Source organism: Zingiber officinale, chromosome 5A (genome assembly GCF_018446385.1).
Source record: "Zingiber officinale cultivar Zhangliang chromosome 5A, Zo_v1.1, whole genome shotgun sequence".
In the NCBI taxonomy this organism is placed as follows: domain Eukaryota; kingdom Viridiplantae; phylum Streptophyta; class Magnoliopsida; order Zingiberales; family Zingiberaceae; genus Zingiber; species Zingiber officinale.
Window position 1 is genome coordinate 9,676,090 of NC_055994.1, and position 16,561 is coordinate 9,692,650.

A 16,561-nucleotide genomic window follows, 5' to 3' on the forward strand; every position below is an offset into this window, starting at 1 on the left:
AATAGAGAGTCTATTTCATCATTATCACACACATCTTCTCTACTCTTAATCTAAATTTTGTATTCTCTATACGTTTTCATCTCTATCCATACATAACGTCTACAAGGATCCTTAAGTTCCACACATGAACTTGAGAATTATTTTACTTCTTTCCTATAGCAAAAATTTTGAAAACTTAAAGTGGTGGTCACAAAACGCTCAAAACTTTCCTATTTTCTCTGTGACCACCAAAAAAATTTTAACTTGTCATGATCAATTTTATCTCCCGACTCATTGGAAACCCAGGTATTACTTAACAATTGAAACATAGTCGAGAAAAGAATTCAATGAATACAACTTTCAAATGACGAAGTTGAATATTTTAATATTGAAGAAACGAATACAACAGGAACGAAAAATGAAATTGAGTGACAACGTCACTTTTAAATATAAAAGAATTACGTAGACTTTGATTCTCCTATATCCTAAAGGAAATAGGTAACTTAAATGAGTGCAAGTTATTTTTTTAATGAATTTTAAATTTTAAAAATTTTAATATAATAATCTTAAACAATGATAAACCGTGAATCGAATCATGAACAGGTGGTTCCAAATCATAAACTATAATCATCTTGGACGATTAACGTTAAGGGTCGACTTGTCAGGACCGTCGAACCAACGTTCCGAACCTTAGGTCTAGTGTAGAGCAACAACAGGGCGATCTTTATTCAGAAAGACACTTCAGTCTTCCCAGTACTTTTAATACTACACACCAACCATACACCCACAAACATCAATCAAACATCGAAGCTTCATTTAATGGATGTTCTAGGATTCTATTCTACGTTACACTAAACACTAGTCCTGGAACTCCAGTGCTTCCAGCACCACTCTGCAATCCTCACTTCTCCGTTTTTGTGTCAGTAGTTAAGTTTTGTCAGACTGGAACATCACTCGCTAGGAGTTCAATTTCACCCATTCATAGCGGCCTGGCAGGGGCTGATCCTTCACAACATCGAAGTTATACCTGACAAAAGATAACAGCAATTTTTGATGCCAATCATGTTCGAAATCACAATTTTAATGATGATTATTCATCAGACTCAAGACCAAGCTAAAACATAGCAGTAGAAACGAAACTTACTTCTCCAAGAAACTTCTTTGTTGGAGTTCTTCTGGACCTGCGAAAAGCGCTTCCATTTCGAGGGCAGATGGTTGCTGCTCTTTTGCACAGCAGTCGATAGGCAGAATTGTAGAACCAGGAGTTAGTGCTTCATAGTTACTCATCAGGCTGCATGGCGTGGTTTCTCTCTCACTCCTGAAGCCAGATGACAGACATTTATAGAAGATCTACAAATTCAATGAAAAGAAGCTTTCGGTGAAGCAGCAAAAGATTGTTTTTGACAGACCAGATCATCTCACATGACAGAATTGGAAAGGGTATCTGATAGTGCTATTAAGCTCCATTCATTTCAATGGGAAAAAAACATGGAAGTTTTGTCGGCTAGAATTGAAATCCTCAGCATTAAAGCGTCTTGAAGTAATCTAAGACTCCAGTTAGGAATTAGAACAGAAGAAGTAATCCAAATTGAACATAAAAGCAAGAATCTTTGGGGGCTTGAGAACTCGAAAAAAAAAGGGGGCAAATAATCCAGAGGATTACGAGAATTCAGAAAAATCTACCTGTTCCTGTCGAGCTCATAAGGATTTCCACCAAAAGAAGCTTGGATCCCAGAACCACCTTCGGCCGTCAGCTGGATGGATATGCGAGTCGCTGGTACCACGGAACCCACAGAGTCCATCCTAGAGAGGTCCGCCATCGCTTCTATTACCTTCTTGCCGCCTATCCGGCGGCTAGGGCCTGCTTTCGGAGTGGGCTTGTTCTTGTCGGCGGCTCGGGACCTAGCAGAGAGGGGAGGAGGGCGAGTCGGCTTCTCGAGACGGCGGCTACGGAGTTGGAGGCAGGAGGCGGGGTCCACCGGCGACGACATCTGGAGGCGCTCGAGGGCGACGTTCCTGGCCCCGGTACGCGCTCGGAGGTAGGGTTGGTAGAATGAGGCTTTCCCCTCTGCTTCCCAACCGGCCCTAGCCTTCCGCGCGTACTTGACAGCTGCCGAAACCTACGACTTCGCCATAAAAATCCGATCTTTCACCATAAAACTTCACAGAGAGGAAGAAGGTGAGTTGTCGGAGGTGTGAGCGCTTGCGGAAGGAAACGAAGCAGCGAAAACCAAACGGACGGCGAAAGGAGACGCACGAGTGGGTCTAAATAAAATAAATAAATAAATAAATAACTTACAAACAAAATCCGGTCAATTTTATCAGTAATTTATTTATTTTATTTGTTTAAAAAAAAATATGTTTTTTTTTATTAATATGGTTATTGGGCCGAATTGACCCAGCCCAAAACAAAAATCGGATAGGCAGGCCCTAGTTTTAGTATTCCATAAAATTATTTTTTTGGCATTATTATTGTGTGCAATAACTTAATCCTTACTTTCTTTAAAATTATAAACCTCATTAATTTTAAAAAATTAAACAATAATAATAATAATAATTCGGTGGAGCCAGATTGACATTTGATTCGTCACTTCGTTTCAGGCATTTGATGATCGTCGCGCTAACCGTCTGCCAGTCAACTACGTATCTAAATTGATTTCTGATTAATTGCCAGCGCATTTTTTTTTCTCTTTTCTTTCGGAAAAAATGGTTTTAATTTTGATTTTCTGGCATGAAGACGATTTATTCTGGCCATTGTGTGGGCGAAGTTATGATCAGAGATTACGATATTGCTTGTAAGTATATGAATCTAATTATTTATCACTTGTTGGCGGATGTCGGCATGTGATGTGACCCCTTCGACGATAAAGTTAGCACTGGATTAGGAATGAAGTTTGCAGGTGCACGAAAGAAAGATCAGAGAATCCTGGGAGAAAAACTTTTTTCCACAACGGTGAAGAAAGTTCACGCGGCTGCCACGTAAAAGGGGTGGCTATCAGGGGACAACGGTGAAGTTGTAGGCCCGCCACAGTCTGATCATTGGCTAGGGATCACATTCGGTACAAACTAATCCGTCAATGGCGGATACATACCATGCACAAGGTACAACGACGTGGTTGTTAGAGAAGTGATCGGAGGAAGACCCGACCTCGAGCTGAGTTTGAATCGGGTCGATAGGTCCTGATTCTTAGGCCGGGGCTGGGGTCGGGCAAGTTACAGTTCCAACTAATTTAAACCGTCGGTTTAATCCACCGGTTAAGTTTTTATTTTTAATTTTTTAATTTTTTAATTTTTTATATTTACATAGATAAAAATTTGTTTAAAAGAATTATGTTACGGGACTTAAATCCTGATCTCCTATGAGAAAATTCAACTATCGTAACCAACTACACTATAACATATTGATATTTTTGTGTGTTTGTTAATTCGATAATTTTTGTTTTTACTCTATTTCTATTCTTAATAGTTAAAAGGAAAATAAGAGAGTAAAAAATATATTTTTTTTTAAATCGATAATAGTTTATTTATATTAGTATAATTTAAAATCTAAAGGGAAGAAATAAAAGCAATTTCAACCAATAGATAGATGATTTTGATTATAAGAAAGGAGGAGAGCTTTTATTTTTTTTTAAATAAGAGTTCTTACTGATAACGATTTAGGATATTCTTATAAAATCATAAGAGATACGTATGCAACTTAGTAAGCGCAAGCTATTCTTTATATGTATTTTTAAAAAATTTATAATTTATAATTATTTTTAAATAATAATAATCTTGAACTGTGACGAACCGTGAACCATTATCGTCTTGGACGGTTAAAGTTAAATGTTGACCTGTCAGGAACCATCGAATTGATGGTTCTGAATCAGTTGTTTTGAATAATCGAACAGGCAGTTCTAAACTATCTAACCGATGGTTCCAAACTGTCGATTGCGAATCGAGGTCAAGTCTAATCGGAGGTTGACGTTGAAGAGAGAGGCTCGGTGAGGACGCTTTCGCCAAGGTGAGTACCTTTGTGCAAGTATTGGGCCTAGAGAGTTGTCTAAGGAGGACTCGGATAGGATATTCTTACATGGGGATGTTTATGCATATGGAGAATGATAGAAAATTTTTATTCAGGGATAATTGTAAGATGCCTAATTGGGGCAGCTAATGACGACAATGATAACAGTTCATGATATTAAAAGATGCTTGGTTTCAATTGCTTATATAATTTACCATATTTGGATTGTAATCATAACTATATCTGTCATGATATATTTATTATTATCATATTTATCTTAATATATTACCATGCAAGTAATTGAAATTAATTTCTGATTAATATCTTGGACTGCAATCTTTGTCGTCATTAGCAATGCCTTCTTTTCGAGGATGTTTCTAAAGGGAATGTTCTCAAGTACGTGTACGACTGAAGTCATGTGCCATTAGCAACGCCTTCTTTTCAAGGATGTTTCTAAAGGGAATATTCTCAAAGTATGTGTACGACTGAAGTCATGTGTAGCCTTTCAGAGAATGTTTCCAAAAGGGATATTATCAAAGTAAGTGCACGACTAAAGTCTTGTATGATCTTTTAGGAGATGTTTCTAGTCAGAGATTTTTTAAAGTGAATGCACGACTAAAGTCTTATATGATCTTTCTAGAGATATTCCCAAAAATGATGTTCACAAAGTGAGTGCACTACTAAAGTCTATGTGTCAATCTTTTTGGGGGATATTCCCAAAGTAAGTGTATGATTGAAATTATATGTGATGGATGCTTCCAAATGAGGATGTTTTCATATAAGAATGTTTTCAAAGTGAGTGCAGGGCTAAAGTCCTATGTGACTTCTCGCTTGGTCATGTGATCGACAAGCCTAAGATTATAAGACCGCCCAACAAGGTGGCTCATGTTATCTATAAAATTGTTTGGCTGTTAGCCGTGTGGTTAATGCGTGTAAGACTATCATCATCTACAGAACTCGGGCGCCCAACCTATAGTTGGCTCGTACAAGGCTATCATCATCTACATAATCGCTTGAGCGTCCAACCATGTGGCTAACACGTATGATGCTGTTGTCATCTACATAACTATTCGAGTGCCCAGCTATGTGGCTGACACATGTAAGGTTATTATCATCTATAGAATTGCTTTGATGCCTAGTTGTGTGGCTGGTGTCTACTGTTGGTGCAATTTGTACTAACAATCTAACTCAGATTTTGATGAATGACAAGTTAAGTTAGGTTCTGTTGTGATCTAACCACATGATTAAGTGTGCAGTACGAAGTCCAGACAAGTCGACGGGTCGACCGGATATCTGACAGAAAATCCAGCTAGGTTAACAAGCCGACCGGATAACTGGTACGAAGTCCAGATAGGCCGACGAGCTGATTGGATATCTGGTGAGAAGTCCAGCTAGGTCAACGGGCCGACCAGATAGCTAGGATGAAGTCCAGACAGGTCGACGTGCTGACCAGATGTCTAACAAGTTGGTAAGTTAAGGTAAGTCACTGGAGGAGAATGATCTAGTGAGAACGCGTCCCTGTTATGGGGACAGTAGGCGTCGGTCCAGGTTAAGTCCATTTCGGATCTCTAATCTAAGACCTTGACTAGTTCCTGGTCCTGGGAGAACAGAAACTAATTAATACTACACATTATTATTATGCTAACATTTGTCTTACAGGTTATCATTTTTTGTTATTGGACTAACGTTGTTTTGCAGAACAAAGGTGCAAAATTGCCTTCAGATGAACAGTGTCCGATGGCGCCTTCAAGCTTAATGGAAGACACTTTCATACTGTTCATAGAAGACTCCTTCCAAGGTTATGGAAGACACCTTTCGCAGGGTAAACTTTGGACGAAGTCGCAGATAGAGGTCGTGCTATTCGGAATCAACTTTCTCAAGTTGGAGGCACCTTCAATGGCTATGGAAGGTTCCTTCAAAGCCCTATATAAGCCAGTCTCGAGGAAGCTTCATTCAATAATACTTATACGAGCTACTACGCATCCAATTGAGGTTCCGAATTCTCCAGGCTCCTGCTACGACTCTGCTGAGAAGCTGCTGCACCTTACGACTATTTCGAGGACTTCTGATTGCGGCCGATAGACAGACATCGATACACGAACAAGCCACTTTGATCCTAAGTGTCGGTTATTGTACTTAAATTTTGCAAATGGGAAGTGCAGTTAATTTGTTACACTTCACCGATCTTTCTTGTACTCAATTCCCTCTTCCGGAGATACCGAAAGAGGTTGTTAGTATATTACCCATTTATATAGGTTTACGGGACCTGAGTCTTGGAGTAGGAGTCGTCGAAGGCTCTGAACCAAGTAAAACTTCTCGTGTTTTCTTGTGTTCTCATTCTGCTTTAATTTTCCATTGCGTACTTAATTTTTGAAAAGTTTTTAAGATACGTGATTCACCCTCCCCTCTCACATGCATCTCGATCCAACACGTGCAAGGTTGCAATTGTAAAACCATTTGAGCACGCATAATAGATTATTAGTTTGCCTGATCGGGGATGATGCATGGTACCTCAGATCCTTGACTTGCACTCAACCATTCGACATTTAGTCAGTGCTCGACCACTCAATCATTCAACATTCAACGCTCGACCACTCAGGACTCGACCACTTAAGTACTTGACCACTCTATCACTTTCCCTTCACTGCTCCATCAATATAGGGTCATAGGCTTTTTGGATGGGAGATCCGACCTTGATTGCTCGATGGGTATTCTCGAATACATTGTCTAGCATGAATATAATTTATTTAAATTAAGTTAGAATCAAATTAAGATATTACTTCTAAGTATATGCATCTAATTAGATGCATCTACTTAAAAGCAATATTGATTCTGTCTGGAAGTAATGAGGATGGACCATCGGTGATGTGGCACGTAGTTTGACTAGCTTGAAAAACTCCTGAGAAGCAAAAGAAATCATTAGTAAGCAAGTCATGGGAAAACCTTGGCACAACTACTTCGATGATCAAGTCAGAACAATGATAGTGGCGTAAAGCAAAGTAAGCAACAACAAAGAGGAAGAGATGTGTATGTGTTTGCGTGCGTATCTGTGCCAACGGAGAAGGATCCCCTTTTATATTGCCCCTCACAATATCTGAATTAATGAGGTATTATCTTGCAATCAGTCAATCTGTCACATCATCATGCTTATACTGCATCCATCTATAAGATCAGCATGTAGGTGGTGTAAGTGTCTACACATAGGTATGATCCTTTGACCAATCCACACGTTGTATTAATATTCGTAATTAGGCTTTTGGGCTATGAGACCTCTTAGGTTGCTAGCTAGGTGGCTTCTCATAGAGCTCGATTATGTATATGACATAACAGGGTCATATCAATATCTTAAAGAAAGTAGGGTTTTGGAGACCCAACAAGTCATTCATTGACTCTTCTAAGGCCCCTCTAATCGACAAGGCCAACTTGGAGAGTGGGAACAGAAAAGTGAGCAAATTAGGTCAAAGTAAGGAAATGAGGCTCACGAGGAATTTGTCCGACTAGCAAGGGCGATCGGGAGTGGGGGTTGTTGGGACCTTGTCGTTGCTAGAGGGGGAGTGAATAGCTCGTCACCCAAATTATTGCTTCTTGCACTTGTTAGTGTACAATGGAAATACAATACAAAACAAACAAATAGAAAACTAAAACTAGAGGCAATAACTAAGACAATCAAATGTCACATTTATGTAATATAGTTTGGAGATCATTTACTCCTACTCCATGGTTGGCCGTAAGGTGGACGATCCCAATCTGTCGGTGGATGATTCCCCGGAAAACTTCCGGTTAGCTCGCGTAGCTCCTTGTGGGCGGAGAAGCCTAACCATAACTCACACAAAACTACACTAGATCACTTGAGTCACCACTAATTTCATCAACCATGCCCAAGCACCCCGAGCTCTATTAAATAGAGCTCGATAAGAAACACCTAGTTGTATTTTCCACTACCAGTCGACTGGTCCTAAGTGGAATTTAACCGTTACAAGCCAACGACTCAATACCAGTTGACTGATGAAAACATCAATCAACTACTCCACATATATTAAGTGAACATAGACATTCTGTTCGCTACCAGTCGATTGCTATAGAAACTATTACAGTATTGTTATAGTAACTGCTATAGTAAAATCCTAAACTTAGAATTTTATCCTGAGTACGATCTCTCATACACTCGTCCCCGCTTAACCTACCTAGACCTAGCTTTTAGCCTCTTCCACCAGCCTCACGTCCCTCGAATGCCTCCCTATCCTTCACGCCTTGCCTTTTAGTGCTTCCATCAGTCTTGTCATTGTTGTCGGGTCTTCTTTTGTCAAAAGGTTGCACCTTCGGGACTTCATCCATTGTCAAGTTACACTTGGACTTACGTTGCCAAGACTACATATTTAGACTTACATCGCCAAGGCTCACCCTTGGACTTTCCTAATTCCTCCTTTGCCAAGATTACACTTGGACTCTCCATATTGTACCTATATCCTACACACTCACAATGTATATCAAATACAACAATAAATCTAACTTAAACCTTTGTCTAAACATCAAAACTAGGGTATCCAGATTGCTCTAATAATCTCTCTCTTTTTGATGTTTGACAATCCGTTTAAGTTAGAGAAATAATATAGTAATACATATGCAAATAAATATGTATATCTACTCATGCATAAGTCATGGAACCTCACCCTAGGCTCTCCCTTCACCTAAGCTCTCCCTTGAACTAGGATTTTCCGTAAAGTTAAACTTCTCCCCCTTTGCCAACAAGTGAGCAATTGCTCCCGCTTCACCTAAGCTCCCTCTTGAGCTAGGTTTTCTTGCAAGGGTGTATAGGTTTCCCACTTAAACTCAACACTACTCCCCCTTTGTCATATATCAAGAAGTGCTCCAATAATATCCCAATTATTAGACTCTTTAATCTCTAGTGACCATAAATATCATGTATTAATCTCCCATAAGATTACACACATGTTCATCATCCTTTTAGTCATTTTCTAGTGCTAAAACGTATTTTTAGACTGTATCAATCGATTGTCATTAGCTCCAGTTGACTGCCCTATTCAAAATGAGCTTACAAAGACCTTTTGTGTGCTTATGAATAGTGTTACCAGTCGACTGATTATTATATAAGTTGACTGATACACTATTTCAGCAAAAAAAATATTTCTGACCAACTTTAAAAATACGCCAGAAATTTCACAGACGTTTAAAAATTCTTAAATTTTGAGGAGAGGTTGTTTTACCAATGTCTACAGACCTTCTTGGCTACAACTCAGGTCACACGGCCATGTGGATTCACACGGTTGTGTCTTGCTTGCTCTCTGGATGAGTGGCACGACTGTGTGGGATCATACAGTCATATTCTGCTCCTCTTCTAGTTAAGTCACACGACCGTGTGGATTCACACGACCTGTGTCTGCATCAGCTCTAGAAAGTTACACGATCGTGTGAGATCACACGGTCGTACTCTGTTTCTCCTCTAGAAGGCCACACAGTCGTGTGACTCCATAGGGCTATGGCTAGCTTCTTCTCTGCTTCGTTTCATGGCCGTGTGGGATCGACACGACCAAGCCCCTTTTGCTTCGTTTATTATCTGGGATCGTCTCTAAGCATTGTTTGTGCTCCAAGAGTGCCTCCTGCCAATTGAAAAATACACAAAGAGAAGTATGCTGAAAGTAAGACAAGAGGTGTAAAAATATATAGATCAAGCATAAGTAAAGTACGTGAATATGCATCAAAACATGCATAAGAGTATATATAATCTACGTACATCAATTTCCCAATGAAAGCACTAAACGAGTGCGGACCTTGGAGTAGGAGTCGTTGAAGGTTCTGAACTAAGTAAAAAATTAATTGTGTTAGCATGTGCTTATCTTCTTCTTTCTAGTTCATTTTTGTTTTCTTTATTCTGCTGCGTAACTCGTTTTAACTTACAATTTTCGATGAACGCTATTCACCCCCTTAGCATCTTTCTAATCCAACATAAACCACTGGCGAATTGAGAGATCGTCCACCTTATAGACAATCGTGGAGTAGGAGCCTAATCTCTGAACCACATAAATCAACGTGTTAGAGGTTTGATTGTTTTGTTTATTGCCTCTAGATTTTATTTTTCCTTTGTTTGTTTGCTATTCCATTTCACTGACAAACGTAGGAAGCGATCGAATAGGATGATCGTCTATTCACCCCTCTAGCTTGACATCAAGTTCCTAACAATGGTACCAGAGCCAAGTTGCTCTTCGTTGTACTAATCGCTGGGAGGGGCAAGTGCTAGAGGAAGAAGATGAAGTCAGAAGGTCCGCTACAATAAGACATCCGGATCCCACCTCCATACGAGGACTTTGACTATTAGAGGAAGAGCTTAGAAATGTGGTTCCAAATGAATTGGAACCAATGAATTACATTAGAGGATCCATTTGAAGCTCCAATGGACAAGAAGAGAAAGTGTCTTCAACCTCGATATTGGACCAAGGAGTAAAGGGAGAAATTTGAGACAAACAAGGAGGTAACAAGAATTTTATTAAATCTTTTACATTCCAATGTGTTGGTTAGTGTAGATGATTATAATAATGCAAGTGACCTTTAAAAAAAGATAATTACATTTCATGAAAGTCTTATACAAGCATAAGAAGTAAAGGAGCCCAAGGAGAAAGACTCATTAGTCCTAGAGGAGATTGGATGTGGAGATAAGTTGAACATCTGAAGAGGAGGAAGAAGTGGATCCGTCCACATCTTCTAGTGAGGAAGAAGAGTCTAAGATAAGTGAAAAAGAGGTCTTGGAAGCTCAACCCTCAACCGCATCTACCGAGAAGAGCACTAAAGCCCACATCAAGTTCTTTGAATGTGGGGAGATAGGACACTACAAGAGTAGATGCCCCTTGCTAAAAAAAGTAACTCCTAAACTCAATTCAATTCATTTAGAATCTAATATGAGTTGAAGGAAAAAGAAGGAAAAGATGCACATCATTTACTCGACGTGGTACGAGCGAGGTCATTACCACATAAAGTTCCCAAGGAAGGGGAAAATAAAAAAGAAGCAATTGAGAAAGTGGAAGAAGCCATGTGGATGCTCGTGTCAAGGGAGAGCTCCAATGGTAAGTAGGAAGGTAATCCCTAACTTGATCTTTAATTCTAATATTAATTCAAGTTTTAGGAACATACATGCTAGAGATAACAATGTAGAATATTATTTACCTATACATAATTTTGGATTTAGGTATAACAATAGGAATAGAGTTAACAAGGTGGATAACCCTAGGAAATTATACCCTAAGGTTAGACCTTATAAAAAATAATCCACTTTATCTAAGGAGAGGAAGGTGGTGGAAAACCTAGGTGTTAATCACAAAAAGGGGAGAAACATGCTTAGGAAGGGTAGGTCTAGGAATGCCCATGATGGACAAGTGAATTCTAGGGTTAGAAATCTAGAATTAAAAAATCAAACTTTGAGGGAAAAGCTTGATAGGTTAGAGATATCCCTTGAGAGATTCAATGTTGGATCTAAGGGATTAAGTATGATGTTGGATAGTTAAAAATCCAATGGTGATAGATCTGATTTGGGATACCGATCTTTATCAAACAAGGGTAAAGGGAAGTTACCCGTGGAGCACTTTGATAGGTATGCTATAGTAGAGTTCCCTAAGGCCAAAAGAAAGTCACATGTAATGATTGTAAGTGCAAATGGCAAGGGGGAATCCCTTAAGGCTAGAGAAGAGTCATATGCTAGGGTGACATGAAACTATAGTAAGGAGAGGTCAAGAAATGATAAGAGAAAACCATTTAAGGATAAAGAGAAATTAACTAAGGATAAGATGTCTAAGGTTAAGACCCTAGTTTACATATTTATTTGCATGTTATTGCATTATATGTTTTCCTAACTTAAATAATTTGTCAAATATCAAAAAGGAAAAGATTATTGAAACAATCAATGTGACCCTAGGTTTTGATATATGGGCAAAGATTTAAGTTAGATTATTATTGTATTTGATATGTGCTTGTGAGTGTGCAAGATGCAAGTACAGCAAGACAAAGTCCAAGTATGATCTTAATAAAAGAAAGTCCAAGTGTGATCTTGACAAATGCAAAGTCCAAGTGTGGATGCTTGGCAGTGTAAGTCCAAGTGTGTAGTTTTGGTAACGTACGTCCAAGTGTGGCTTGACAAGGTTGAAGTCCAGGAGCAAGGAGCTCTTGGTAATGGAAGACCCAACAACAAAGGACAAGGTTGAAGGAAGCTTTTGTATGCAAGACGTGAAGAATGGGAAAGCATCTGAGGGACACAAAGCTGATGGAGGAGACTATAAGGCAAGGTCGAGGTTGTGTGCGAGGACGAGTGCATGAGAGATTGCACTCGGGGTAAAACTCTAGGTTTAGAGTTTACCAGTTGACTAGTGACTTTACCAGTCAATTGGTGGGAGCAAACAGAATATTTCTGTTCTCTTAACTGAAGTGAGTCAAATGATTGGTCCTGACGCCAGTCGATTGATATCGAGTCGTTGGAGTATAATAGTCAATTTTCTATAGAGTCCAATAGATTGGTGACTTTACTAGTCGACTGATAGCAAGAAAATAGCTTGGATGTTTTCCCCCAAGTTATATATAATTGAGCTTGGGATGACTGACTTGGGTGACGACAATGGACTTGGTTAAAGCCTATTAGAGTCTCCAAAGCTCTCAGTGTGATCCTTGTGTGTGATCACGAGATTATGATGATATTTCTCCATCAAGAAGGAGGATCGAGCTAGTCAGAGTTCTGGAGATTAATCCACCGACGGATTGAGAGATCATCCACCTTATGGACAACCGTGAAGTAGCAGGCCTAATCTCCGAATCACGTAAATCAACGTGTTAGAGGTTTAATCGTTTTCTTTATTGCCTCTAGATTTTAGTTTTCCTTTGATTATTTTGGTATTTCACTGCGCTAACAAACATAGGAAGCGATCAAAGAGGGAGACCGTCTATTCACCCCCTCTAGTCGGGCATAAAGTTCCCAAGACAAGCTACCTCAACGTGTTGCATAACACTTCCTCATTGAGCTGGAGGTGATTGAGCGGGGGGCTCGGGAGTCGATCGACGCTCGCTGCACGACAAAGGAGCTAGAGGAACCTTTCATTTGGCTTGAAAAGGAGGAATTGAATTAACCATTTCTTTTTTTGAGTAGCTTGAGCTTCTTCCATGTTAATGTATTTGCCCACCCATCCAAGCAAATTGTTGAAGTCTTTCATGGGCTTCCTCACCAAAGAGCGAAAGAAATCCCCGTCTAGGAGCCCTTGTAAGAAAGCATTTACCAACATTTCAGAGGTGATAGAGGGAACATTCATAGTCACTTGGTCAAATCTCTTTATATAGGTCTTCAAGGAAAATCTCTTTATATAGGTCTTCAAGGACTTCTTTGCTCCATGCTTGAGAGCGAATAAACTTAAGTTGGTCTTGCTACTAGCAAAGCATTGGAGGAAGGCATTCTTGAAGTCCTTGAAACTAGTGATCAAAGCGGTAGGGAGCCGGTCAAACTGCCTTTGTGTCGATCCAGAGAAAGTTGTTAGGAACACTCGACACTTGATGTTGTCAATGTATTGATGCAACAGAGTGGAATTTTCAAATTTGCGGAGATGGTCCTCGGGATTGGCAGAGCCTCCATATTCGTCAATCGTCAAAGGCCTAAAGCGCTTGGGTAATTTATCTTCTTAGATTTCTTATGAGAAGGGTGTTTCCAATTTCTCGGGCGAGCTAGTACCAGGTGGGGCCTTGCCCTGTTTAGGGTCCTTAAGGGGTGAATATCTAGTTGAAGATCCTTGGGATCACTTAGCTCCAAGGCAACCTTCTGCGGGCGTTCAGATAAATGCCCAGGGGAATTCCATTGACTGTTTGGCCTTGGATCCTTGCTCAAAAGCAGGTGGTTCTTTTGATGATGTGACATGTACAATGGATAATTTTGGAGGGGAAGAGACTGTTGCCCGCTGCTTTTGTGCCAGCGCTTGCGCTTTGGCCAGCAAAAGTAAATTAAGATGTTCTTGCGACAAAGTGACAGCCACTCTTCTGGTGTCATCCATCTTCAAGTTCCAGCCTAGGTGGAGAGGTTCTCACAAATGGTACCAAATTTGATTCTATCTGGAAGCGATGAGGATGAACCGTGATGCAACACATAGTTTGATTGACTCCAAGAACTCCTAAGAAGAAAAGGAAATCGTTAGTAAGCAGGCAAGGGGATCCTTGGTGTAGTTACTCTGACGATCAAGTCAGAATAATGATGGTGGCACAAAGCAAAGCGAGCAGCAACAAAGAGGAAGAGATGTGTAGGTGTGCGTGCGTGTACCTGTGTCAATAGAGAAGGACGTCCTTTTATAATGCCCCTCACAATCTTTGCATTAATGAGATATTTTTTTTTGCAATCAGTCAATCTGTCACATCATCATGCTTATATTGTGTTCATCAATCACATTGACATGTAAGTGGCGTAAGTATCTATATATAGGTATGATGCTATGTCAAATCCACGTGTTGTATTAATGGTTGTAACTGGGCTTTTGTGCCATGAGGCCTCTTGAGCTGATAGCTAGGTGGGCTTCTCACAAAGCTCGGTTATGCATATGGCCTAACAAGGCCATAGCAATGTCTCAGAGGATGCAGGATTTTGGCAGCCCAACAAGTCATTCATCGGCTCTTCTAGGGTCCCTCTGATCGGCAAGACCTACCAGGGGAGTGGGAACAAAAAAAATGAGAAAATCAGGTCAAAAGCTGTCACGCCCCTGAGGAGTCCCTGTCCGATAAAATTTCGGCAGCATCTCCCCTGTACGGCGGACAATCTGAAACTTTTCTACATCCTCATATACCTCAGCCACATGCGGCTGGAATAATAACATGTAAATAAACCATCACCACGCAGTTTATATAAATATAAGCAAACCAAAGCAATAATACCATGACTAAAAAATAACCATATTCAACTACACTCGTAAAGTTCAAATCCGACAATAAGATCAACTCACCTCTTCTGCCGTCCAGGCAGGCATGTAGTAAAACATATCCAAACACCAAAAATCCATCAAACGATAAGAATCCATACAATATCCATAAGTAAAACAATACAAAACTAAAAACAAAGTCTGATAGAGAAACTAAGATAAAATAACAACTCAAGACCAGCAGAGGACTAGAACTACGTGTAGATGGGGACTAGCGACTGGAATTGCTCCGGACAGCTTTAACCTGAAAATATCAACAATGGAGGCAGGGTGAGTCCAACACTCAGCATGTACAACTGATATGCAAAGTAAGGAAATAACACCTAGCACTAATCATGCGTACAGTCTCCTGATGTAATAAAGGTGAATACAAACTGAAGTAAACAGGAGAATACTGTACTAACTAGGACCTAGGTATAAAGACAAGCAGTCTGAGAGGTATAGAAATCATGTATGCATGTCAAACATAGGTATCCAAACAATGTGCAACATATAAATGCAGCAAACACAAACACAAACAATAAATGCATCATGCATATGGTGCCAATGTCATGGTCACCCCTGACGCCAGTGAGCCAACTCACAACAAAAGTGGGACCGAGTGGGTAGGGATGTGACAACCGTGCACTCCGCATCACTACTCCTAATGAGTGACCGAGAGAACGGGATGCTGTCGGAGTACACAATACTCCTACCCCAAATCATAAATGGGGGAGCGCAATGCTCTCATCTCCCGGTACACGATGACGGGGAGGGGTCCCTAACGTGCTACACGCTGCGTCACACTACCCATGAGCGGACCAACGGAGCACCGGAAGAGCAAACTGACGTGCTACTACGCTGCGTCACGCTATCCATAAGCGTCACAACGGAGCACCGAACAGTGATAAAACTGGCGATGTGCTCGACAATAATGGAGCAATCTATCACACAGCATGCAATCATGTGAATGGTGCATGTCACTAAGCATGGTAATATAGTAAACCAATCTATGGACATATAACGATGTGCACCATAGTGAACAAATCATATCAAAGTACACTGATCAAATAAGGTATCAAACCTAGGTCCTGAACATGGTGAAACATGGTTATATCACTACCCCTATGAGCATGTGTAATTAAGTACATAACAACACGAAATACAAAACAAATAATCAATCAATCAGGTAACAGGTAATCGGGTAGTGATTAACTGAAACAAATGAGGAACATAATTAATGCAACTTGTTAATTTCATTACTATGCATATCAAAGACAATAAGTCAAAAGTACCCACCTCCGATAAAATAGTTCAATCCGGTAATCGAGATACTCGTCTCGTGTCAAAGTCCTGTGACACAATGTTTAGTTTAGCTAATTATATTATACAACAATTAGCCAAAATAAATCCTAATCCAATTAAGAAGTTCTAAATTGGATCCAACCAATCAATCCAACGAAATTAACGAACCCTAATCCACACATAATCTACAACAAGGATACAATTCTCTACTCCTTACCTCACTGCTCTAAAGCTTCTGTCGATAGCACCACTGGAGATCGTCTTATTGCTGCTAGATCAAGATTTACAGCCGCTATTGCTGTCGACTGCTGGAACAACAGTAAGTGGCGGTGAAACACTCCCTCACTGCCTGGAC

General features: G+C 40.1%; 1 protein-coding gene across 3 annotated transcripts; it reads right to left on the reverse strand.

Annotated features, from left to right (window-relative positions):
• Nucleotides 1–681: 681 nt before the first annotated feature.
• Nucleotides 682–2,227, reverse strand: LOC121979975 (cyclin-dependent kinase inhibitor 3-like). 3 transcript variants are annotated; one of them, XR_006111439.1, is made up of 3 exons: nt 1,663–2,221; nt 1,124–1,329; nt 682–1,006 (listed from the first exon to the last, which is right to left on the reverse strand). XR_006111439.1 is itself a non-coding variant. In XM_042531944.1 (3 exons), exons 1-3 carry the CDS (start codon nt 1,968–1,970, stop codon nt 937–939), a joined length of 552 nt encoding a protein of 183 aa, XP_042387878.1. In that variant the 5' UTR covers nt 1,971–2,227; the 3' UTR covers nt 682–936. The 3 variants fall into 3 exon arrangements, 1 of the variants encoding a protein (XP_042387878.1); XR_006111440.1 differs by having other exon boundaries at nt 1,124–1,524; XM_042531944.1 differs by having other exon boundaries at nt 1,124–1,297; nt 1,663–2,227.
• Nucleotides 2,228–16,561: the final 14,334 nt, after the last annotated feature.